Source organism: Uranotaenia lowii, chromosome 3 (assembly GCF_029784155.1).
Source record: "Uranotaenia lowii strain MFRU-FL chromosome 3, ASM2978415v1, whole genome shotgun sequence".
Classification (NCBI taxonomy): Eukaryota; Metazoa; Arthropoda; class Insecta; order Diptera; family Culicidae; genus Uranotaenia; species Uranotaenia lowii.
Window position 1 is genome coordinate 52,953,359 of NC_073693.1, and position 25,431 is coordinate 52,978,789.

Sequence of the window (25,431 nt, forward strand, 5' to 3'; positions counted from 1 at the left end):
ACTTCAACATTCTTGCAGATATTATTTATAAGAGTTTCAAAAAGTGCTACAACGATTTCGCACAAAATCTTATTAAATTTTCATGTTCATTTTTCTTCTGAGATTTAATTTAAAACCTAAATTTCCAGTTGAGAATGTGCAAAGCCAGAAGAATCTACTTACACAATTTTCTCCCATGGAGGTCGCATCAGTATATGGCACCACACTTGTATCAGTATCGTCGGTTGCTCCTTCAGCCCGCGCTGATACTGCAACCGGCAGATTCGTATCAGATGGATCATGATGTACTTGAGCGTCATGTTGTGGTACACGGGCAGATCTTGGATGTGCATCCGGAGCTGTTCGATCGCCACCGCATCGTTGGCGATATCTGTGACACATTGATATAGAGTAAAAATTAATGATTAACAAACTACTCAGAGAAAATGGCAACGGGGCTACTCACTCGACGTTTCCACAAACTTGTCGTAGAACATGACCGGTATGATCGGATCCGGCAGCTCCCGCAGGAACTTCTTCAGCACCGTGGCGACGCACTCGGGCGAGAACCCGCTGAGATCGGTGTTGATAAGATTCTCGTTGAGCGAATCACGCAGCTTGTTCACCTCGTCGTAGTTCGGCGGCGTCGTCCGGTACAGTTTGTACAGGTTCAGATTCGTGTTGCACATTGCCTTCTGTTCGAGCTCGTTGCAGAGTATTATGACGATCTGGGGCGCCGGAAGTTCCGCTGCATTGAACTGTTGACACAGACCGAGCCCGAACACCTGCTGGGCTCGGCCTCCGGAAGCGGTCAGGATCAGCCCGGTCTGATTGCCGGTCGCAGCCTCTACGGCGCACGGTTTCAGCCCGGTGGCCGAGCACTGCCGATGCACGATGAGATTACACTGCTTGCAGAGCAGCCCCTGATGTATCAGCCCGCGCAAATACTGCTGACACTTATCACATTTTACCAGCTTCGAAAACGAATGATCCACCAGTTCGTGCGAGTGTTTTTCCAGGATCAGCTCTCCTCCACCGCCAACGACGCCATCTTCACCGGTCTGGATCGGTTTCTCCGCACTCACCAGCAGATCGTTGATGGACACCAGGATAGTTTGCTGATGGAATTCATTCTTAATACCCATTTGCTGAGGATAAAAAGATAAATGAGTTTGTGCTGAAAAAAAAAACGAATTAAAAATTCAACTCACTCCTAGTTTATCACGATCCAAGTTCGATAAATCACAGCCTTTGATATCTTTCGCTTTGAACACGTCCGCGTAGGTGTACAAATTGTTGGCGGCCATCCATTCCAAAACGTTCGCTGACGTCCATTCGTTAATTGACTGGAATATGGTCGGGAAGTTTATTATTTAGGAATCAATCATCATAGCAAGATACAGTTCTATAACACAGTTTTCACAAAAGGGACGTTTTCCGTCTTATAAACCTCTACTAAGTATCACTACTATCCGTCGAAGTTTTTCCAATTACTATCATGTCCAACTCTAACACATCAAATTTATGTATTGGTCACCTGAACGTTTGAAGCCTAGAGAAACATATTGATGGAATCAAGTTGCTTCAGTAGGAGAATGAGGATACTTGATCCCTGGGGATACTTGATTCCTCAGCTATATTTCGATACTGGAATGTCTTACAAAGATCAAATGTTCTAGAAAAATGTGCCAAAATGAGCAAAATAACAATGCTTGTAGTTTAAAAAATTTTAACAAAATAATTTTTTGAGTAATTGAACTTTGTTTGAAAAATTTCACAAAATGTAACTTGAAGATCTTTTTTCATCATTTTAAAATGTTCCTTACATGGGAAAATTATGAAAAAAATATTTGTTCCAATGTATCAATCGTTCGAGCATAAAATGAACTTCATAATGCCATATTTTCAAAGCAACGGAAAACTCTCAACTTTTTTCAGAAAAGTTTTCTAAAATGTTGATTATGGGTACAATTGATCCCCTAGAGTTGGGTACAATTGATCCTCCTTCAAAACGGCATATTCTTCTTCTGAATTGATCATTATGATTGCTGATAACGAAATTACTAATATTTATCCAAAAACTAATATTTATCAAACAATTGTCTGAAGAAAAGAGCAAAAATAATTAATTTTCTCTTAATTTAAAAAAAATAGCGCCTTTAAGTATGCAATGTTAATAGCGTTGAGACAAAGTTATAAAATTTTCTTCTTATGTCTGCTATAAATTGTGAATTGAGAAAAAAGATGACCAAAATAGTCAATTAACATTCTATCTTGGGGTTTTGTTTGATTTTTATTCAAGGATTAGGGCTTCCTGAATAAAAGATCAAGTCTCCCCTAACTTCAGAAAATCGTAGTTTTTTTTAATCCCACGAAAATTCTTCTAGTTCATCAACGGGTTCAAGTATCGTTCTAATTTTTGGAGCATAGAAACTTAAAGTTACAAGCTGTCAGAAAATGTCAAAGGCGGCGAGTTGCTAAATTTTTCCGAAAAGATATGGTGAAAATAAGAAAAGGGGATCAAGTATCCCCACTCTCCCCTATACATTGTTTGGTTTAACTTAAACTATGCTGAAACCATCATCACCTGTTGGCACGATCCGTATCCCATCCTATAATTTCATCCGTCATTCACTCCCTAACAAACATCAGAGACACACGAGGTCACAATGAGGAAAAGGGTTTTTTGTGAAAAAAGGTTCCAAAGCAACACCGATCTTTAGGTTGTTCATGATCCTGATATCCCTGTGAATCAAAGACTTGAATATTTAGCCGTTCAAACTAAAATAAATCTACTGAACATCTCTGTCGCTGTCATTTATAATCCATGTGGGACAAACCCGCATTTTGCACAAGCGTACGAAATTTTTTCGTCGGATCTAGGTACTTGTTCTTGACTTCGATAGAATATACCTACATCTTGAGAGACTTCAACATCAACGTGACGCCGCAGCAGTCGTCACCAAACTTACTAGCACTCAACCGGATTTACTCATCGTTCAACCTTACCATTTTGCGTACTCTTCTTACCAGAATAACCGAACATTGCTCTACCACTATTGATCTGCTTATCACAGACACGTCGCAGCATGTGTTAAAAGCTAGGACTGCCACTGCTAACTCAATCTCTGATCACGAAATCGTTCCTAAACCTCCTCCACAAAGTATAAAGAATAGAAAGAATTGATTGAGTTCAGCTACACCTCGATTTCTAGAGAATGAATTTTGCACCGTTTTTTGGTACTCGTGATCAGAAAACCGTACATCTATCAACCCAACTCCAGTCTCTTCTGAACACACTTGCTCCTGAAAGAACTATTAATGTCCGTGATAAGCGCACACCCTGGATTACAAGCGAGATAGAGCGTACAATTGCACTTAGGGATCTAGCATACTCGTTCTATGTACGTAATCCCAACCGATTCAAAGGAGATCCTCAATGGTCAGATTACATCGCAATACGCGACAGGGCCAGAACTTTGATCTCCAAGGCTAAGAAGCGATATGCTGACAGATGTTTTTCGAACGACTTGCCTCCCAAAAAAATGTGGTGCAATTTACGAAGAGAAGGAATACATAACAATTCCAAGACGACTACTCCAAGCCACTAAATAACTTTTTTACGAATGGACATCTTGCTCTTCAGTCACAACCTCAACCGTACTTAAACTGCACTCCTGCACTCGATGAAGACGACGATTTAACTGTGCTAACCATCGGTTGTTAGGTAGAAAGTAAAGCTCGGAGTTAGGGTTTTCCTGCTGGAGATTTGGTAGCATCTTTTCTATCTGACCGTTGCCAAGTGGTGTGCTGTGGCCATCAAATCTCGAACGAACTACCACTTAGAGATGGAATACCACAAGGCTCATGTTTAAGTGCTCTACTGTTTAACCTGTATATAAACAACCTTCCTTCCTTATTGAACTGTAGTTATCAGCTGATGATCTACAAATAGTTATACATAAATGGACATGTGTCTGAAATCGATCGACTTGTGGCGAGAATTAATTTGGATCTGAGGAAAATTGAACAATGGAGTAGGAAGAACTTTCTGTCATCGAACACCAACAAAACCCAGGCGATAATTTTTACCAAAGTAGGCCCCGTGTGCCCATAAGAAAACATAGTTTTTTTTAAACAAGCCTATTCAGCTTACGGAAAAAGTAAAAAACCTGGGCCTTACGATGGATCACAACCTAAATTGGGCCAACCACGTGAACGAAATATCAGCTAAAGTTTTCCAAACCCTCATGGTGAGGAGAATTCGATTCCGGGAAGAAATCCAGTCGTATCGAGTTAGCAAACAGCCAAATCGGACCATAAAACAGAATAGTGTGTCCAAAATCTGTGCTCGGAAGCTATAGCGAAGGGTGTTTTCTGATGGACGATGAAATCTATATCAAGGCTGACTTCGGGCAAAGTCAAGGTCAAAAATTTTACTTGGCAACGGCTCGGGGGATAGTTCCAGCCTAATTTAAATTTGTTTTTGGCTACAAATTTGCCCGAAAATTTATGATTTGGAAGAGCTGATCCTGATTGCTATGATTTGACCTGATTCGAATATTGAATTATACTGGATTTTTTTTAGACGATCTTATTTTACACGGTTTTATTTTAAACGATTTTTTCTCGAAATAAGACGATTTTCGAAAATTTTCGATTTTCGAATTCTAGACATTTCCGTTTTTTCCAAACCACTCTTGAGTGTTAAATTGTTTCGGTCGTCGCTTCCCGACAGAAACATGGGCCGGAATAGCCACTTTGAGACTCTACGGAAGTTCCGGAACAACTGTGGCTTAAAACCCAAATCAAATCAATCCAAAACAAATCTTTGAGCTTCCCGATTTCCCTCAAATAATCACAGAATGGTCTCTCTGGTTGGATATAATCGATTTACAGTCCAAGTTGGCCAGTTTACTCAAATTGAGCGATGAATTTTGACCGGTTGTTTTGAACATTTTTTAGACGATTTCTTTTTTTGCACGTACACAACAATCGTTTAAAAATAGAATCCAGTGTACTATGATTGCACGTGGTAACATTTCCTCCATTCTAATGTTAAAATAAATTTTATTGAAAGCTAGAAGGGATTCTTCGTGTTCGTTGAGGCCGACTGATGGATACAGGAATGAAAAACAGCGTCATGGAAATCATCATTTCCCGGTGGGCTAGTAGCAGGTCCTGCTGCTATATAATTTGGAACACGGCTGTTGATACCTATAGGAACATCATTCCTTGGATCATGGATCGGTTGTGTTCTCACTTCAACAGGAACTTGGGCCACCGGTAGTAAATTCTGGACAGATTGAACCTCGTTTGGTAACCGCACAGGATCTTGAAGGGGTCTACACAGTAATAGTGAGTGAACTAGCTGATTCAGGGCTTTTTTCAATCGTGGTTTGGCAAGGCTTGAGATGGTTGACATGAAACCGGATCAGCTTCCGCCACTAATCTAGTAATACGATGTGATTGTAATTTCCGATTGATTCGATGATATTTCCGCGTAACCATCTCGAATTATTGTTTGAGTGATGTTCCGCATACACCTTATCTCCGGGCTTGAACTGTTCAGCACTGAATCTGATTGCAAACAGATGATAGCGGATGAGACCAGAGTTTGAACAACTCCATCCAGTCGAGTCCGAATAAGTTGAGGTTCGGTTGGCTTGTCACGTAACAGGTTTGCAAACTTGGTGTTGTTTCCTAGGGTAACGTGACACTAAAGTTTTCCGGAAATGTGTAGTGTTTTTCCGGATGCTGATTTTGTTTGATGATCAGTTGATTGAAGCTTTGGAGATCCCAGTTTATTCCAGACACGTCTTGAGATGACAGTGATGTCAGAAGCAGTATCGAATTGCAATCTAACAACTTTGCCATTGATGGTAACGTTGGTGTACTTACGTCGGGATTAGGCAACATGGTTGATTGTGAAAATATTGTTGATGCTTGCCTTTTTCCTCATTTGCTTCTTCTTGTTGGGGTTTGCCGCCGTGTAGCAAAGACAATACCCTTCTATGGCCGACTATGTCACAGGATTCACAGGTGTGGGTGGTGCAGGAACAATCACAAACGTAGTGAATTCCGCCACATTGCCAACACGGGGTCTTGAAATATTTGAAGCTTTGCTGACGATTGGCTGATCTTGAGTGGATTGTTTCGACTAATGTCTTAGTGGTCGTTGTGTCATGCTACAGGTTCTGCAAGCGCTGGCATTTGATGATTAAGGATTCGAGCTTGCAGTCTCCCGCGTCGGTTTCCAACTTTGAAGTAGCCGGGTTCGGATGTCTGAATCACTTGAAGAGCGTAAACCGCAAATAATGATGAGGGATTTGAATTGATCAGGAGACATGGCATTCAATTCGAAGTCTTCACATCGCTTGTTAACGGTTCCAGCATAGGTCACGAAGTCTTCGTCAATCTGATTGGAGAGCTGGAAGCATTGGTACCGTTTGCTGAACAACGAAACGCGTGTACCAAAGAGTTGCTTCTTTTTTTTAACAGTTTCGTGAAATTGGAAATCACGTGGATGATTCGGAAGCAGGAAATTCAGGTATCGGTCATGGACACCTACGTGTAAACTTCGCAGTAAAAGTCGCACCCTTGCCGCATGCTCGAACTTAAAACCATCCTGGAGAAACAGGTCTTCATACGTTTGAAACCAGCGATCGAAAGTGTGTCCGTTCTCTGGATCATAGTGGAATTCCTTGATGTTGGATGCAAGTTGCCCGTCTGGGTGCTTCTTGATTGTTGAAATTTTTCATTAGGGCCATCATCCGTCGGTTATGGTCAGACAGTTGCTTGTTCTGCTCCAGAATGGTTGGGAAAATTTCCTTCATGCGCCTCCCAGAAGATTCTCCTTCGTTGGACTTGAACATCTTGAGGTGTGGGTTTGAAAATCTCGTCGTTAAATATTGTATTCACAAGTTTGTTGAATATGACTTTATTCTTCAAATGATGATTACAGAATGAATGTGAAATCTTTTCAGTCGAATACCTAACAATCCTGATTGCTATGATTTGACCTAATGCGAATATTGGATTACTATGATTGCACGTGGTAACATATACCAAAAAAAGTGTCTCCAAAAACCAATTTTGTCGTTCATTCGATTCTATTCCTTAGCTCTTGCAAGCTGTCATTACAGCAAGGTACAGAAGAAAAGACTCCACTTTGTTCCGAAAAACCTAAACCCACCCAACTGCCCCCAGGTCCGTCCTATTGAGAAATACTGGGCGATCATGAAGAGGAGACTTATGTCAAAGGGAAAAAGTTGTCAAAGACATCAATCAGATGAAGACTTGTGGAATAAAACGATGAACGAAGAAGATATGCGCCGCCTAATGAGCCATGTTACAGGAAAAATCGACAATTCCTTCGAAACCGTGACGAATAATTTTATCCGTATGTCTTCTTAAAAAAAATCTTGAATCCAATAATAAATAACTAAAATACAGGCAATTTTTTTTGTTCCAATTCTATCTGAAGCAAGCTTTATGTGGGAATACCATGATTCGTTAAGCTACGCTATGAAGTTATTTTCTACGATACGACCTGTGATAGTTGTTTGAATTTATCGCCTGGATTCTCTACCCATATTTTGTTCGTTTTTGTCCCCTAGTGAAAGTACGAAAAGTTTAAGTTTAAAAAAAAAACAATTGAACACTTACCTTTTCGTTGGTGAACGTGGTCGGCTTCTTCGGATAGATGTCGTTATTTCTTTGGCACATTTCGTGAATGGCTAACGGTAAACATTTGATGTGGAAACACGACCAACACTCTGCGTGAAACAATAGACAGAAGAAGAAGCCCGTTAGTGCCCAAATTCAACGGTTAATGGTTTGAAACTCAGAAAAACAAGATGGAGATCCTTACGTCTACATTGCCGGCCTTGCAATCCGAGTCCCCAGATGTAGTCTCGACCTGCGTGTTGGTGGGTCAGAAGTGGTCGACCGATCGGTGGTTTTTTGGTTTCGGGTAGGTTCGTTTCAAGGTTGTGTTTTAGTATCCGATTGATTGGATGTGCGTTGTTAATTGATGCCATAGTCACGGAATTGTCCGTTGGTTTTTGGGGTGTGCAATGATAGTTTTTGTTTGGGTTTTGATTTTCGTTTGTTGGAATAAAATAAAAAAAAGAAGAAAACAAATGAGTGATTATCGACTCCGCTCATATTGCCCCTTATGTTTTGCTTTGGTTGTGGAATACTTACAAAGTGAACAGATAATAGGAGTTACAAAATAAACAGGTACGGTCGTGTGACATTTGTTAATGTTTTTATTACTAAATTCATCCACTTTATTAACTATAATGATAATTGGATAATGATTTGGTATTATTTTTCAAATATAAGAGGCAATATTTGGAGAAGTTGGATCTGTAGCATTCGTGAATATGCCGGGTGGGGGGAGAGATGGGTGGGTGCAGAAGAGTGTGATTTGGGACAGTTTTACCACTTGTTGATTGCTTTCTCCCTCGCTTGAAATGCTTATATTGATCAAATGTGATCAAAAATACACCTTACAGGATCGATTTTCAAATTTTTCGATTGCTGTCTGATGTCAGATTTACAAACTTGAATTTATCTTCTCAATTTCAAACGAAAATGGATAGCTTTCAAGAAGGGAAAGAGGAATCAATACGGGCGGCACAGATCATAGTATTTTGTATTATGAGAACATTCGTATTGGAATGTGTCTGAACATTTCTGAAGACATACAGACACATTTCAATACCGCCTGGGTATGATACCAAAAGATGATCGACACGGTTCTTAAAAGATCAAATTGATTTTTGTAAGCCTTTTCCCTAAAATATTGAGGTAAGAGTTTCTTTACTAAAAATTCACTCAACTTATAGGTATAGGTATTAAAATTCGTATAAAGTTGTGTTTTTAAGGTATCTTTTTAAAATCAGTTTCATTGCTTCATAATTATGAGGTGGCAACTTCTTTTTCGAAATATAATCGTTTCGTAATCGATCGTCTTTAGTATCGGCCTTTTTTCAATTGTTTTCGCTGTTTATTTGCTGAATAATTTAATCTAATTTTCAAACTGTACATTTCATCGAACAGCCTGAAATTCAACTCCAAAACCGGAAATTAAACCATAACCAGGTTTTAATATACCAAACACCGTCCAACAGAGATAGGAAATTTTATCATCTGATGCTAAGGTTAAATCCAATTGAACTGAATAGCTGACTTGATGAGACTTGTTGTATAAGTTCAATTTTTAATATTTCATTCATTCTACGGATTGATCCGAGTATTGTGTTAAGAAACAACATTTACGGACATTCATAATTGGATCACGATATACGATCGATATACGATCTGAATGTGGAACGACAGAACGTCCAATCTAATTCTACAATATTCTAAAGATCAAATTTCCTATTTTCCGTTGGGATGAAAAAAAAAACAACTTAATACAAAGCTATGATCTGTGGCGGCATCCCGCAGGAATCAAGCAACCCAAAGAAGGAGCCGGGAAAACGGGAACAGGCTGAAGCCGGAGGGGTTCCATAAGGATTGGAATGGATGCGGACGGGATGGTGTGAAAGCCTTGCGTTCAAGCGCGAACGCTACGGCTCTACAAGCCAAATTATTGTATGTATCTCTTATAGATAAGGAAAGCTTCTCTATTACCCAAACCCGTTCCGGTGCTCGGATTGACACAGGGCACGTAGATGTCTTCCAGCGTTAGGTTCAACGCTATGTCTTTGGACTTGGTCAACGTCAGTTTGGCCATGGTATCGACGACCGTGGTGACCGTCGTTGGAGCCGATGTCGTCGTCTGCGTCGTCGTGCCGCCGGTGGGAGAATTTTCACCGATCGTCGTCGGTTCATGGCTGATGATTGTGGTGGTACTGCTGCTGCCGCCGGTGGTCGTTTGACTTGATGTACCCGTAGGAGTAGTACTGGAATTGTCTGCCACCAAACCGGTTACGGGTAGGTAGTGAGATGAGGAGGAAGTTGTCATGCTATTGCCATCGCATCGTGCCAAATTATGTACTGAAAAAAAGAGAGAGAAAAGGGAAAATTGTACACACATAGATTCTAGCAACAAACTAAAAGCGTGTCATAGACCACACCACATTATGCCCAAATTCGATACTTTTAAAGGGTGTTACAGTCAAAATTTGGTCAATATCAACTTGACGTATTTCTTTCAATTTTGCATTTAAAAAACCTGAACACCCCTCATTTTGAAGGTGTGTGTGTGTTTTTTGATTTTGGAATTCACTCTTCAGTTGTCAAAATGCCGTCCAAGTAAGAAGAGCAGCGTATCAAAATTTTGCTCGCGCATCGCGAAAATCCGAGCTACTCGCACACAAAGCTGGCAAAATCGCTAAAAGTTGCCAAATCAACCGTTACAAATGTAATTAAAGTGTTTGGGGAACGTTTGTCGACAGCCAGGAAGTCTGGATCGGGGGGAAATCGAAAACTGGAAGCCGCTGAGACGACAAAGAGAGTTGTCGGAGAAACCCTAACTTCTCTCTCCGAGATGCCGCAAATAAGCTGGGTGTATTGTCTACAACCGTGCATCGAGCCAAAAAACGAGCCGGACTATCGACTTACAAGAAGGTAGTGACTCAAAATCGCGATGATAAACAAAATACGACGGCCAAAGCGCGATCCCGGAGGCTGTACACGACGATGCTGACGAAGTTTGACTGCGTGGTAATGGACGACGAAACCTACGTCAAAGCCGACTACAAGCAGCTTCCGGGACAGGAGTTTTATACGGAAAAAGGAAGGGGAAAAGTAGCAGATATTTTCAAGCACATGAAATTGTCAAAGTTCGCGAAGAAATAACTGGTTTGGTAAGCCATCTGTACCTGTGGCTTGAAAAGCAGCATTTTCATAGCTTCCGGGACTGTCAACCAAGAAATTTACGTGAAAGAGTGTTTGAATAAACGTCTGCTGCCTTTCCTGAAGAAACACGGTTGTTCCGTACTGTTTTGGCCGGATTTGGCATCTTGCCTCCAAGTAACAATTTAAGTTTTATTCAAACCTTAACAGTTCGCTTAAGACTATTTCCTAAAGCTACTTTATAAGCCAAAGCGCATTCTACGCTATTAGCACAACTTCTTTAAAGCTAACATATGGCCAAAAAGGCCCTGTTTTGTTAACGTTTTTAAAGCTTATTCTATACGCTATAATAAAACATCCAACAGAATAGTTTTATTCAACCTTATAGACATAGCCTTAAGAAACCTTTCAGAGCTCTCTTACGACTATCCACAGCTCTTTTAAAACGACGTCAAGGAATCTGATAGGAATTTTACTTTGGGAGCTGTGAAATTTGATAGATAATCTACTGTGGGACCTTTCTGTTCCGTTTTTTTTCTCGTGATATCACTCACTTTCCCAAGCATTTGGTGATTGGTGATGATTGCATTTAAATTATTTTAAAAATATTTTCATTTTTAATATGTCTTAGCATGAAACTTTCTGCAACCTCAGATTTCTGGTGAAATATATGCGAAATAGCATCAAAACATTTGCGCGCCTCAAAGAAAATCAAGGTTGACACAATTTTAGGATTTTTTTAATTAAAAAATAATAATTTAAGTATAATTTCAATTTGCTCAAATGATACAATTTTTGTTTTGCATTGAAATTCATTACCTATACAACAAATAGTATCGCAAACATTGTCAAATTTGTTGAAAATGTCTAGTTTTTAGTATTATAATATTTTTTCCAGCAAGATGGCGTCAGTAAATTCGATTCAATTTCAATGTTGAACATCTTAAAAGGTAGTTGTAAAACAGTTTTAAATTTGTTTTTTGCTGGTTTGAAGAATGTTGTAATAAAACAATTTCAACAAACAGTTTTAAAATGGTTTTAAGAGACCTTGAATCACAGCTTCGTTTGACGTTTCTCTAAATGGAATACACGCTCATGATGGATTTATCCATTTATGAGTAAGATAAGTTTGTCGCAATGAATGAGAACATTTCGATTTGTTGCTTGGCATTCATGAAACTTTTCGTTTTGTTTCCTTTTGACTATGATTAGAGGATGGTCAATTACCTTTAGTAAGTATTGATATCAAATAATCTCAGGCTGTTTAGGAATAGATCATTTTCTGTAATCAAAAGCCTGGCCTTAAAGCTCAATAACAACCCGTATAAATGAGGATTACAACCAAACGATTTCTTAAATCGTCAAACGACGATTTGATGAAGCGCAATAACACGTTTAGCAAACGATTATAGAAGTTGTAAAATACATTGCCTGAATCGTGAATTCCGAAATAATTGTATTTTGAATATGTAGTTAGGATGTAGCTGTTAAAAACTGTTAAAACAGTTGTATGGGAAAACTTTTCTGCAAACAGTATGCTATCGATTTAGGTAACGATATTATTAATAGTATGCAACATATCAAACTATAATGGTTATTGTTGCAATTGTAAGGGATAAAACGATTTTATTTAAAAGTGCTTCGAATGTTTTGCTTACGATAATCAGAACTACTAACTATTTATATCATCTGGAACTTGTTGAGGCTGATGAATGTATAGAATAAATAAGCATTTTCACTTGTAATGAAGCTCAATTTCTCCGTCTTTGCTGAGGAGAAGCCGATGGCTGCAGTCTTCTAGAACTTTTTAAGAGCGGTTGATCCGGAAAGAATTTTGTTAACTCTTGATTGGATGACGTAAATATAGATTAACTTCACATTGAGAGACAGGGATGGATAAATAAAGTACTAAGTACTTTATTCGGCGTACTTGTAAATTAATTGTCTTATACATTCATACTTATCGATTCTAAAAAAACGTTTATTCACAGTGCGCTTTTAATCGAACCCTAAGAATTGAGCGAATAACGATTTGCGGTGGTTTTGATATTTGAATGCGGATACAACAAAGTTGTTTTTATTTTTCAGATGAATTTAGCTGTGTTAATTTATATCATTTTGATAGTACGTTTTTCTCAATTTTGAGTTATAATCCTTTCAAAACAGGTTATGCTATCTCAAAAAGAGGTAAAAAAGTTTAAGCGTGTACACTAGGGTGGCCCAAAATTGTACTATGTCTGGAATTTTGGGGGCTCAAGCTTCAAATGATAGCTTAATGTGTAAGAAACAATATTTTATATGGCGGCGACTCAAAAAAATGATGTTTAGAGGTCGCACTGGTTCGATTTTTGGAAAAAGGCATTTTTTTCGACATTCTGTCCTAAGGACATTTTTAAGATCTTGAAAAAGTTTCAAACATGTGTCTCTAATATTTTTTAAATTTTCTTTCTAATGTAAGTTTTAAACTAAAAATTTATTGGGACTGTTTTGGACTCTCAATTTGTATGTATGATCTTTTAAATTACGCAATACTATGAATTTTTGTAAAAAAAAATAAAAATTAACAAAAAAAAGTGTACTTTGGATTAAGATTTTTAATCAACATTGAATTCGGAGAACTAAGTTGGCCTTGCTCGAGTGTGGTCGCGTTAATTTTTCACGGTCGCGTTTTGCTTCGTTATTCCTCGAAAATATTTTTCCTTTAGAGGAATGAGAAGTTCCTCAAGAAAGACGGTCGAATACTTTTTTTTTCGCGATGCTCGTTGTTATAGTTGTGAAAAATCCTATGGAGATGAAGTCTATTAATATGAAGAGAGGAAACCGGAAGTTAAAAGTGCAAAAAATCGAAGAGCTGAAAAATTGAAATTTTTACAAATGGCCATCGTCATTTTTTCGATAAGGATTTTTGGTAGAACAGGTGTAAATTTGTGTGTTCCTGCTGGTCGTGATGGTGTGAGCGCTAATGGAAACTAGCAAACTTGAATCGGTTGAGCAACAAACAATTAAAAAAGTATTTTGTTCAATGGTTGATTGAATTTGTTTATTGCTTGGGAGAGGATGGTGAGGGTATTTTGTTGTGTACGTGCTAATGCTGGTGTCGAGTGTATTCTTGAAATTTTATTTATATTTAAATATGCATGCGTTTTGCTGGGCTTTTTAGTGTGGAAATTTTCGAAGCTTTATTAGCGTGGTTTCCGCAATAATTAGAGTTTGAGTGAAAAATTTGTAACAAAGCTTAGTTCATTGGAGTGAAAAAGAAAAGGCTGCGCTGACTGAGCAAATCTACGTGACAAATTGGCTAATTTGATTGAAAAAGATAGCAAATGATATTAGCTGAAGAAATGTAGGTAAAATTGGGGGAATAGAAAAAAATGAGAAAATGTGATCTTGATAGGTTCATGGCAAGTGGTTGATGTTGGCTGACCTGCTGAAGAAATGACATGATATTCAGCTTTTCTCGGCTTGCTTCGTTAGTAGGATTTATCGAATTTGAATGAGGATCTGATAGTAAAGCTAAGTATTTATTCACTTTATCTTATTAAATTTAGCCTCTGGATATGCGCTAATGGGTGATTATACGTTTAAATTTTTCGGAGAAAAAACCTTTCGAGCTCTTAACAGACCTCGGAAGGTTTTATGTTCTTCTAATATTTTCTGTCTCTCTTTTTTATTTTCAAGAGCGAGTAAAGGCGCTTTATCCTTGGTCTATGACCTGAAATGATTGTACACTGAAATCCAAAACAGTTCAACGATCAAAAATTTTACTTAGAATTTCAGTTTTCTTTTATTTATAACATCAACATCTTCAAAATGCTTTCTATTCTTGAGTTTTGTGATTTCTTTGTACAAAATAAATCATTTCCAGCCGTTGAAGAATGGTCCTATTTATTGGTTCCTTCATCAAGGAGCATTTTTCTTAGCATGTTCCCAACGATACTACCCATTTGAAACGTATGGTACTGGTGGTCCACGTTTCTTCCTGTTCCTGTGTTCCGGTTGTCTCTGCGTTCTCTGCTCCATGGTAGGCCCAACCATTTTGTGTTTTTGATCATTTTAATATTTTTATGTTAAAATGATTGAAAACATGAACAAAGACAAGAAGAACAATAACTCATTCATTGTTCTTTGGGACTCAGACATAAGTTCTGGCTATGGAAGTACGATTAGTGATTAGTGATTAGATTTTTAATCAACATTGCATTCAAAAGATGCGCGACGTTATGATGTGCAACTTTGCAGAAGAAAGTGTATAGCTATGACTTGTCGATTCAAAGTAACTCAAGTTTCACTGTGGACAAAGTCACAATTTTCAAATTTTTGCTAAGAATTGCTTTGTATTATGCTGTGGATGAGTTTCGAGCAACCTGAGTATCGAATAAACTCCTGATATCAGATTTTTTCATACTTTTATCGATCCTTAAATCACCAGAAAGAACCATTCCAAGTTTCTAGATTTTCTATTGATTGAAGGTCGTGTTACCCATACTTGGGTAACGGTTTGAGGATTGAGTTATGGCTACAACCACTAAATAAATTTAAAATTAAAATCTAGAAACTGGTCATGCTTATTTAGGCTGACTCAAGGATCGATAAAAGGATGAAAACGTTTGATATCAGAAGTTTGGATTGCTCGAAACTCATCCACAGCATAATATAAAGCAATTCTTAGCAAAAATTTGAAAATTGTGACTTTTTTCTACAGTGAAACTTGAATTACTTTGAAATGACAACTCATAGCTATACACTTTCTTCTGCAAAGTTGCACATCATAACGTCGCGCATCTTTGAATTCTATGTTGATTAAAAATCTTAATCCAAAGTGCACTTTTTTGTTAATTTTAATTATTTTTTTTACCAGAATTCATAGTATTGCGTAGTTTAAAAAAGCATACGTACAAATTGAGAGTCCAAAACAGCCCCAATAAATTTTTAGTTTAAATCTTACATTAGAAAGAAAATTTAAAAAATATTAGAGACACATGTTTGATACTTTTTCAAGATCTGAAAATGTTATTAGGACAAAATGTCGAAAAATGGAATTTTTATTTTTTTTTCTCGAGGGATTTTAAGCATCTTTGTGGCTTATTCATCCCGAAATGGAATTTTTACATAAATCGAACCAGTGCGACCTCTAAACATCATTTTTCTGATTCGCTGCCTTACAAAAGTTTGTTTCTTATACCCTTAGCTATCATTTGAAGCTTGAGCCGCCAAAATCCCAGACGTAGTACAATTTTGGGCCACCCTAGTGTACACGTTCTTCTCGATTGTCAAATCATCTGTCACTTAGTTTTATCATGCCTACATCCAATGTTTCAATAAAACAGTTGTTCAACTTGGCTTGAACGTTAGTTTTAAAAGCACATTGAGCGTATTATTAAAACTGGTACCAAAGCTCTAATAAAAACAGAAAAGTATATGTTTTATTAAATCTTTAGCAATACTTTTGCAACTTTTTTACAACACTCTTAAGAAAGTGTTTTATTCAAGTTTTAGCAAAACTTTCAGGGCTCTTATAAAACACACGATAAATGAAGCATTTCCTATTTTCCATTTTCCTGAATTTTATGCTAATTAAACTTGAAAAAGAAATTTAATTTGATTTTTTAAATAAACGATTTCACCGATTTACACGCGTTTTGCCTTGACCAAATTTTGACCGTATCACAAAAACCACTTGACAGATTGTCACCAAATTTTGTACACGTACCCAATACATTACCAGGTAGCTTAACTTAAAATTTTCATTAATTATGAACGGCAATAGATTCAAGATCTCGTTAAAGATAGGGATCAAGTTCTGAATCAGGATAAGATCGAGATCAGCATCAGAATGAGGGTGAAGATTTAGATCTGGATCTGAATCAGAATCAGGGTCAGCATCAGGATCTGGATCAGAATTAAGTTTGGGATAAGGATTTGGATAACGATAATTATTAGAAATAGAAGTAGGACTTGGTTCAGAATCAGGATTAGGATCTAAATCTCGATGAGTATCAAGTTCGAGACCAGCATCCAGATTCTACGATCTTCTACCCTAACTTTGCGATCGTGTCGCATACACAAACATGGCCACTGTCTTAGAGCAGCTGTATCCGCCGGTTCAGACCCAAATTCCGACCCAAAACCGCATCCGTGGTCCATTTTACCAATTTCATCTCAACTTTTTTAGAACCAACATAAGGATTGCTCCAAGTGATGAGATTTGCACCCAATTTGACGCAGTTCTAAATCGTTTGACAGTTATTGGAACACAAGTGCGATCGTTGATTCAATTCTTGTATAAATTAGACTCAAGAATAGACGTCGTATACAGGTGCTTTTAGTAGATAAGCGCTCTATACCCACGGCAATTTATGATTTGTACATCTAACTGCATTAGAAAATCAAGCTTAGAGTGGTACACCGTCGATCTCGATTTAAAATTGTACATAAAAAATCAAAACTAAAATTTCATCTAAATTAAGAACTCTCATCAAAATTTGGAATTTATTTATGAGTTCTGGATCTTGTTTTCGTATTCAATTTCGAATTGGAAAATGAATCCCAAACTCAAATTCTGGTGTGATTGTTTGCTTAATAGTTGGCGTAAACAGCTGTATTTTTTATTTTTAGAGCTGAGGTTCAAAAAAAACATTTCGCAAAAAAATTATTGAAACCAAAAAAAAAACCGACGACGTTACGCTTTCAGAATTGTGAAATACAAATAAACTTCATTTGAAGAAAAGCCTGAAGCAGTTTCTTTAATTTACTTGATCAGTTTTGGTTATTCATGGATGAACACCAAATTCTTATCCGCTGTAGAATAGGCATCAAAATGTCTATACCCTGTGTTTCGCGTATCTCATGAAACAACTTGTTAAAAATGAGCAGGAATTTGAGAGAACTGTATTGAAGCTCTTACAAATTTTACAAAATCTAACGGATGAATATTTTTGCTCTGGTATTGATGAGAAAAATATATCAATTTCCTTATCGATTCAAATGCAAACAAAATGGAATTAAAATTTTGTACACACAGACAACTTTTGTGATTGCTTACTTGACTTAGCAGTTACTAAAGATAGTTTTTTTGAGAAAAAAAAAATCCAAAAACAAAATCAACTCACACTGCACGAATCCACTCTTCTTGGTTCGCACGTTGCTCGCCTTGTACCAGAGGGCTCCCGACTTTGGTACCAGGACCTCCACGAGATCCTCCTTCTGGTAGCTGAGTTCATCGGCATTGACGGAATTGTAGCTGGCGATCGCTCGGTATATCACAATGCTGTCCTCGTCCATTATATGGAGCCCAGGGCCAGTGGGTTTAGGTTTGCTGCTGCTGCTGCTTCTGCTGTCTCTACTGGTAGTACTGGAAGCTAGCTCTCTAATACTACCGGTACGACCACTACCTTACTAGGGGTTGTACTTTATCACACACGTCTCTCTACTAGATAGAGCTCACACAATCTATGTTGTGTATATTGTTGATTCACGACACGGACGCACTTTTGAAGTGTGTTGCCGCTTAGTTGTTTAGCTTTTTTTTCGTTCGGTGTGGCGCTGCCTCCCGGTTGGATTATGATGATCAGCTTTTAGTAGCGTCGGGTATTATCATCAACCATCAATATCTATCTGGTCGACGGACCGATTATGCCATAGGAGGAGCTGCTGGGGGCGTGGGTGTGACACCTTATTGGGCATCTAACTTTGCGATGTGTGGGAGGGGAAGTTCTGTGTGTTGTTGCCGATAGAATGGATTTTTCCCTATCGGTCCAAGCTTTGCTGCTGGCTGCTGGTATATCACAATAATTTCCGAAAACATTAACGATCCTTTTTTGTTGTTTTAATCGCGTACCAGCTACGCGTGTGCGATGATCATCTATCTAGGTGTCTGCTCTAAGCTTCTATCAATATCTGTAGTAAGTGATGCTTTCCTCCCTTTCTCCGTCTTCCGAAACGGGTTTTCCTTTCTTCTTTGCTTAAGAGTTGTGCTTTCTTCTTCTGCTTCTTGTGGGTATGGTTTTTCAACGATGTCGTACTCCAGTTTCCATCACCTGGAATCTAACAATGATTTCATTTTCGCTCCTCGCGTTTAACGTCTGATTAAGCACCGTTGGCACCGAATCATCTAATCGTTAAGGCACATTTATGAGAATAAATTGTACACTTTTGCTGCTGCTGCTGTTGTTGTGCTGTGCGGTTCATTGTTGAAGATTCTGCAAGAAAACAGAGAAAGAAAAGAGATTAGAGCTTTATCGTTCAAAATACTTTTAAAATATATATATATATATATATTTTTTTTTCACTACAGGATGTTCTCCTTTATAAAAATGCTTGATTGTGCTCAGCAAATTTAAGTCGAATAAATAAATTTTAGTGATTATTAAACTATAGGGCTCTGAAAGTTCATTATTGAACTGAACACCTAATTTAATGTATGAATGTAATATAAATGTAATGATGAATTGGTACTAATAAAGATATATTTAAAAAAAATCGTTCAAAACACTTATTCACCATTCTTTTTGAAAGTGCAACCTTCTTCCGTAGAGTTTTGACCAAAGAACCGTGTCCGTCGTCCATCGGCTCAGACAAACAGAGACAGAGACGGAGAGTGAGATCGGGAAGAAAATCGTCCTGATAAGAAATTAAGGTTGTTGAATTTCATTTCAAGGCCTTCCGCACGCGGCATGGTCGTTGTCGTCGTCGATTTGTGTATTATAGCATAACCGTATTTGATGACAGTTTCTGCTACCATACTACAAACCCAACCCAACAACACCCAACAGCACCCATCCAAAGGCGGCAGCTCTTAGTTGTTCGTGTACAGGCAGCAACGACTTAAGCCAGCCAGCTAGCCAAACCACACATATTTAGCCAAAGTGGTTGGGAAAAAGCACGCTCGTCGTTTGCTCGCTAGGCGGCACATGTGTTTGGGGTGGGTTTCATAGTGTATATTAAGAGTCGTTTAGGTTGGTTCATCAATGCAGTAGAAAACCCCTGGGGATACCAATAGAGAGAATTTTTTTTGGAATGATCAAAATTCCACAATTACTTCACAATTTGCAACAACTCGCACAATTTCTCTCTCTCTGAGCACTGATTTGTCTCATTTTAACTAAATTTTACATATTTTCCCGCACAGTTGAACACAATTTACCACAATTTCAACCATTGGCTGCACAGTTGACGTGATTACTGACTTTTATGGCAAAATCATACCTAATTTTGCTATAATGCCTTGAAAGTAAAATGTGGTATCATTTTTCCAGAATAAAGGTGGCAATGCTAAAATTTCCATATACGGATATTTCTTTCATGTCAAGTGAAGGTTTTCCTGAAACCTTAATGATACCATCATCGTTTCAAAATGAATTTTGAGAGCGCTGTGGTCCCACTTTTTGGTATGGAATGAGCCCAGAATCTCCTCAAAAATGCTGGTTTAACGAGGTATCAAAATATTGTCAATGAAACCTAAATTTAGCAGAACTGTGCTACAAGCATATAGAAAATGAGAGCAACGTTTAGACCTTTTACAAATTTTATTCTGGCAAAATGATACAACACTTTGCTCAAAAACCATGACGGATAGCAAAATTTGGTATAATTTGCCCTCAGTTCGATTTAAATTCAAACACCTTAAAAACCATGATTTTCGTCGTACAAAAAACAGGTTTCTACTTAACCATTTTGATCTCTTTTTTTTATGAAAAATAAAATGGATGAAACCTTAATGATGCCTGATTGTGCTATCAATATACTATCGGATTGTCATCATTTTAAGCATTGTGATACTTTAATGAAACCTTATTTTGGCATCGGAAAAAATACAACCTCAAATAAAGCTATTATTTTGATATTGATAGTTCAGTTTTGTTACTGTTTGGGGGACACAATGAGTGCAAAGCGAACTGCGAAGCGGATTCCTTATTCGCACGAAAAACCGCTTCTAGTTGTAGAAACACGTTGAGAAAAACATCGACCATGCAAGCGATTTTTTGTGCGAAGAGCCGGCTCGATCGCACGAATCCATCCAGAGTTCATCCGACTATACACTGTATTCATCGGGTATTTTTCATCGCAAATCTTAATTTCTCTAAAAATCGTTTTCCAAAAGTTTGTATATTTAATTATCATCTTAGTTTCTCTGATAAAGCGGTATCAGTCTTTTTCGTGGCATGAAACCCCCACAATATATGTTTAAAGGTGAAAAAGCTGAAAGGATAAAAGTTTAAATTCGTTGTCAGACGTCATTTTGAAATCCAATATGACGGTTTCCAATATGGCATTATGAGTATTGGGTGAAAGGGCTCTGTGGTTTGTGTCGTCAGAAATAGGTAGCAGAATTTTCCAATTTAATTATAGAGTGTATATTGAAAAATTCTAAAATACAATTTGAATTGACAATATCAAATAAAGGGTTATCAAATTGGGAAATTATTCCCACTTACGTTTACTGTTTTTGCCACTTTTTCTACTCTGTTTCTCCCAACCTTTTTCTTTCCTTTGTCCTGTAACTCTACACCACGAATTTTATCCGTAGGCACTTGGTACCACAAATGTGGTTCGGGTAATGTGATTCCTACACACATAGATCAGCAATGATTTAGTTCCTTGAAAGGAATGGATTCAAGTAGAATAAACTTACTACTATTTCGTACTATAGAAATTTGCGATAAGCTTTCTAAGTTTTAGCTGACAACGCTTCGTATCTTCCGTTTTATCTCATCTGACCTTCCTAACTACGTGCCTTCGAATATCTATACTATCTATCTTTTTCTCATGACGTTTATGTCAGATGTCTGCTTCCGATTTACTTCAAAATGCTGTAAAGAACTGAAAGTTGCATGAGCCCCCACAATAGGTATTGAGCGAAAAGGCTCAAAAAGTAGTTGAAAAATGATTGTCTGACAAAAATGTAACAAGTTATAAAAGTGAGATCAAATAATGACGAAAATATATTTAAACTGTGGCAAAAATATGAAAAAACTATGATTGACAATAAAATTACAATTAAAAATCTTAAACAACTATGACAAACCAAAAAAGACACAAAAAATATGCCAACAATTTAACAAAAATAAAAAAAATATGAAAAAAAAATTCACATAAATGAAAAAAACTATGACAAATGTGATGACAGCATTTTGAAGAAGAAGGCAAAATTACACGGAAAAAAATAAAAAGGTAAAATTTGCCGAGATAGCAAGGTGAACGCTCGCGAAAGCCAAAAAGGTAACTTCTACCTATTCCAGATGAAACTCACCTCACAGCGAGGTAAAATTTACCTGATTCGAGGTTGGAAAAAAGGTACAATTCCTCGAGAAAAAAGGTGAATCCAAAAAAGGTAAATCTTACCTCGTAGCGAGGTGAAGTTCACCTGAATTGAGCTGAATAAAAAGTTTAATCCACCTAGAAAAAGGTAAATCCAAATAAGGTAAAACTTACCTCGGAGCGAGGTGAAGTTGACCTGGATTGAGCTAAACAAAACGGTACAATTCATCTCGAAAAAAAGTAGATAACTATTTGCCGAATACGTTTATTGAGATTAAGCTGTTTTGCCGTTTAGGAACAAGTTTTGCTTCGTGCCCAATATGTGAAAATCGGAACAAAATGGTAAGTGTTTTCTCGGATCTCTTTTAGTTGCGCTGGTTCTCTTCATAACACTTTGCTTATGTTTCAGATCGGCCCACAGAGCTTCGTGTTGTATTCCACGTCAGCCTCAAGATATTATTCCGGAAAAGCTGGACCTGACAAGCTTGGCGAACAAAGGACTTGCCTCAACACTTTTTATTAAACACGGTGATTCATTTCAAAAATAAATATTAGATAGCAGTCCCTATTTATTTCAAATAAATACCAATTTTTTTTTCATTTATTTTTATCGAAGAAAACAATCAAACCCACTAGCATTTACCAAATTATTTACTATTTTGCTAGGTGAATGATAAAAAGGTAAAATTTACCTCGAAAGAGGGGTGGAAAAAAATCAACTCGCAAAAAGGTAAATTTTACCGTTTTTTTTTTTAATTTTCCGTGTATGATCCAAACTTGACAATAAATTGACAAAACCCTGATAGAACTAAAATTAGGACCAACATTTTTACAAATATGTCATAATAATAACAAAATTTGAAATAAAATCAAAAAAATCAGACATATGATAAAACTATGGAAAATATATGACAAAGGTGATAAAAATGTGGCAAAAATTTGACATTAAAATGACAACAATCTATCAAAGTTCTGGCGAAATTATGACAAGATAATGACAAAAATCTCACAAAATGATGAGGGACATGATAAAAATATAACACAATTATGACAAAAATATGTTAAAAAAAATTACAAAAATCTGAAAAATATGATCCAAAAATATGATGAATGTGCTAAAAATAATGACAAAAATAAGTGAGTTCGAATCCAGCAGTAAACATCGAATACAGTTGTACAATTATACCGGATAAGTTTTCCAGTAATTTTCCGCCAACTGCATAGTTGATATAAGTCGTGAATGACATGAAGTTGTTTAAACATTGGAACAAAAAAAAGACATAACTATGAACATTAGACCGCTGCAAAAAATGACTTTGCTTCCATATGTTTTTTCGATGCCTCTTGTTGGGTCCCCAAGCATCAGTGTAAAATTTGAGCTGATTCCTGAGTTAGTGCAACGCGTTTCAATTTTGTATGGAAGAAGAAATTTTTGCACATTAAATCTTCCAGAGAATTCAAATAAGCTTGAAATGAAGTTGGTCTTTGATTTTGGTTTGGACAATTCATAGGCTTCGTTTTTTACTGACATGACAAGCAGATATGCATTTCATGAAAAAAGCTATAGCTAGTTCATAATAAAAAATCTGAATCCATTGAAAAGTATTTAAAAATGGCAGAATTTGCTTACTGGAGCTTTTAATAATTTCATGAAATATTTTTGCGAAAGTTATAAAAATCAATAAATTTCCTGGCAATGCAAAGCAGTTTTTTGAGATTTTTTATTATCATCCTACGATTACACCAGGGGACTGAGATAAACGGAGAATCATCGTCAATGATCAAACAAATTTTGCAGCCAATGATTGAATTTGTTATAATTTGTTGCAATTTGTTAGAGAGAATTAGAAGGTTTCAGTTAAAATGAGAGAAACCGGTGCTCAGAGAGAGTGAACATGTGCTAATTGTTGCAAATTGTTACGATTTGTTAAGCAGTTGTGGAATTTTGATCATTACCATTCCAAATGCAAAGAATTCTCTCTCCACTGCAATCCCTTGGGTTACACAGCTTTCAAATAAGCAGTCGAAAAAGCGAAAATTTGAAAAAATAAATTTGTATACCATTGAATATCTTTTCTGGGGTACAAGTTAGGTTCACATGAATTATACTGCAAGAATCAAGGAACATTTTTCATCCATTTATATTTTTTGGAATTTTCAGTACATCTCTGGCGATTTAATGAATGAAAAATTTTGTTTTCCCATACAAATTTCCATACAAAATTAAAACTCCTTGCGCCAATTCAGGACTGGATGAATCGCTTCCAAAAATATTACTGTCGTTTCTGGCAGCAAAAAAAAAAAACAAAAAAAAAGTTATGGGAGGCGGGAGGAGTAAAAATTTACGAATTTGAGATTTCCATACAAAGCTTGCAGCGGTCTAATGAACATATTTTGACAATCAAATGAAAAAAATCTGACAGAACTATGTACAAAAATATGACAAATGAAAATATTACATAATGATGACAAAAATTGACAATAAAATGACAAAAATAGGACAGAACTAAAACAAAGTTTTGTCACATTTTTGTCATATTTTCATCACATTGGTCATATTTAGGCCACTTTTGTCATATTTTTATCACATTTATAATTTTTTTTTGTCAAAGTATTGTCTGATTTCTGTCATTTTAATGTGTCATTTTTTATTAGTTAGTTGTCATATTTTTATCATATTTGTCAACAATTCAATACTAATGTTATGAATTCGTTTTGGTACAACTTTGTACCTGAAAATAATCAAATTTTCGAAGGTGATGGAAAGTATTAGAGAAACATGAGGTATCAAAAACCGTTGTATATTTTTCGAAAAATTCATTATATTTACGGCTTATGTTCTTTCTTCCTTTGATACCTCATGTTTCTCTGATACTTTCCATCAGCTTCGAAAATTTGACATTTGTCATATTTTCCATAATGTTGTCAACTCCTTTTTTTTCGAATTTGTCATTATTATATAATTTTTTCATAGTTTTGTCTGATATTTATTCTTTTAATTGTAAAATTTCTGCTTTCTATCATTTTTTAATTTTTTTTTTGGTCAAGGCTTTGTCATTTTGTTGTCAAAGTTATTATTTTTTCAATATTTTTCTCATAATTTTGTCATTTTTTTTATCAAATTTGTCATATTTTCTCATGTTTTTGTCAGAGTTTCATAATTTTTTTTCTCATAATATTATTATACATTTGCCTTATATTTGAGCCGCCGTATTGGATTTCAAGATAGCGTCAGACAGCGAAATTCGACTTCTACTAAATGAGTCCTTTTACTTCATGGGAATGCATACCCATATTGTGGGTGTTTCTTGCGATTCTCAGCTGCCATTTTAGATTTCAAAACAGCATCAAAAATCCATTTTCCGACGACTTTACAAGGTTCTG

The 25,431-nt window shown here is 36.7% G+C and overlaps 1 protein-coding gene across 5 annotated transcripts in view; it reads right to left on the reverse strand.

Annotated features, from left to right (window-relative positions):
* Positions 1-25,431, reverse strand: part of LOC129755167 (uncharacterized) — an 82,105-nt gene that overhangs the window by 14,923 nt on the left and 41,751 nt on the right. For 3 of the 5 annotated variants that reach the window (XM_055751525.1, XM_055751527.1, XM_055751526.1), the window contains 8 exons: positions 17,901-18,989; positions 9,625-9,990; positions 8,188-8,280; positions 7,853-7,900; positions 7,648-7,757; positions 1,191-1,325; positions 446-1,127; positions 163-370 (listed from right to left, as the gene is read on the reverse strand). In XM_055751525.1, coding sequence (XP_055607500.1) covers positions 163-370; positions 446-1,127; positions 1,191-1,325; positions 7,648-7,757; positions 7,853-7,900; positions 8,188-8,280; positions 9,625-9,990; positions 17,901-18,072 — 1,814 coding nt within the window. In that variant the 5' untranslated portion in view covers positions 18,073-18,989. Of the gene's footprint in view, positions 1-162; positions 371-445; positions 1,128-1,190; positions 1,326-7,647; positions 7,758-7,852; positions 7,901-8,187; positions 8,281-9,624; positions 9,991-17,900; positions 18,990-19,290; positions 19,316-25,431 lie in introns of those variants that run through there. The other 2 variants (XM_055751528.1, XM_055751529.1) reach the window with 2 other exon arrangements.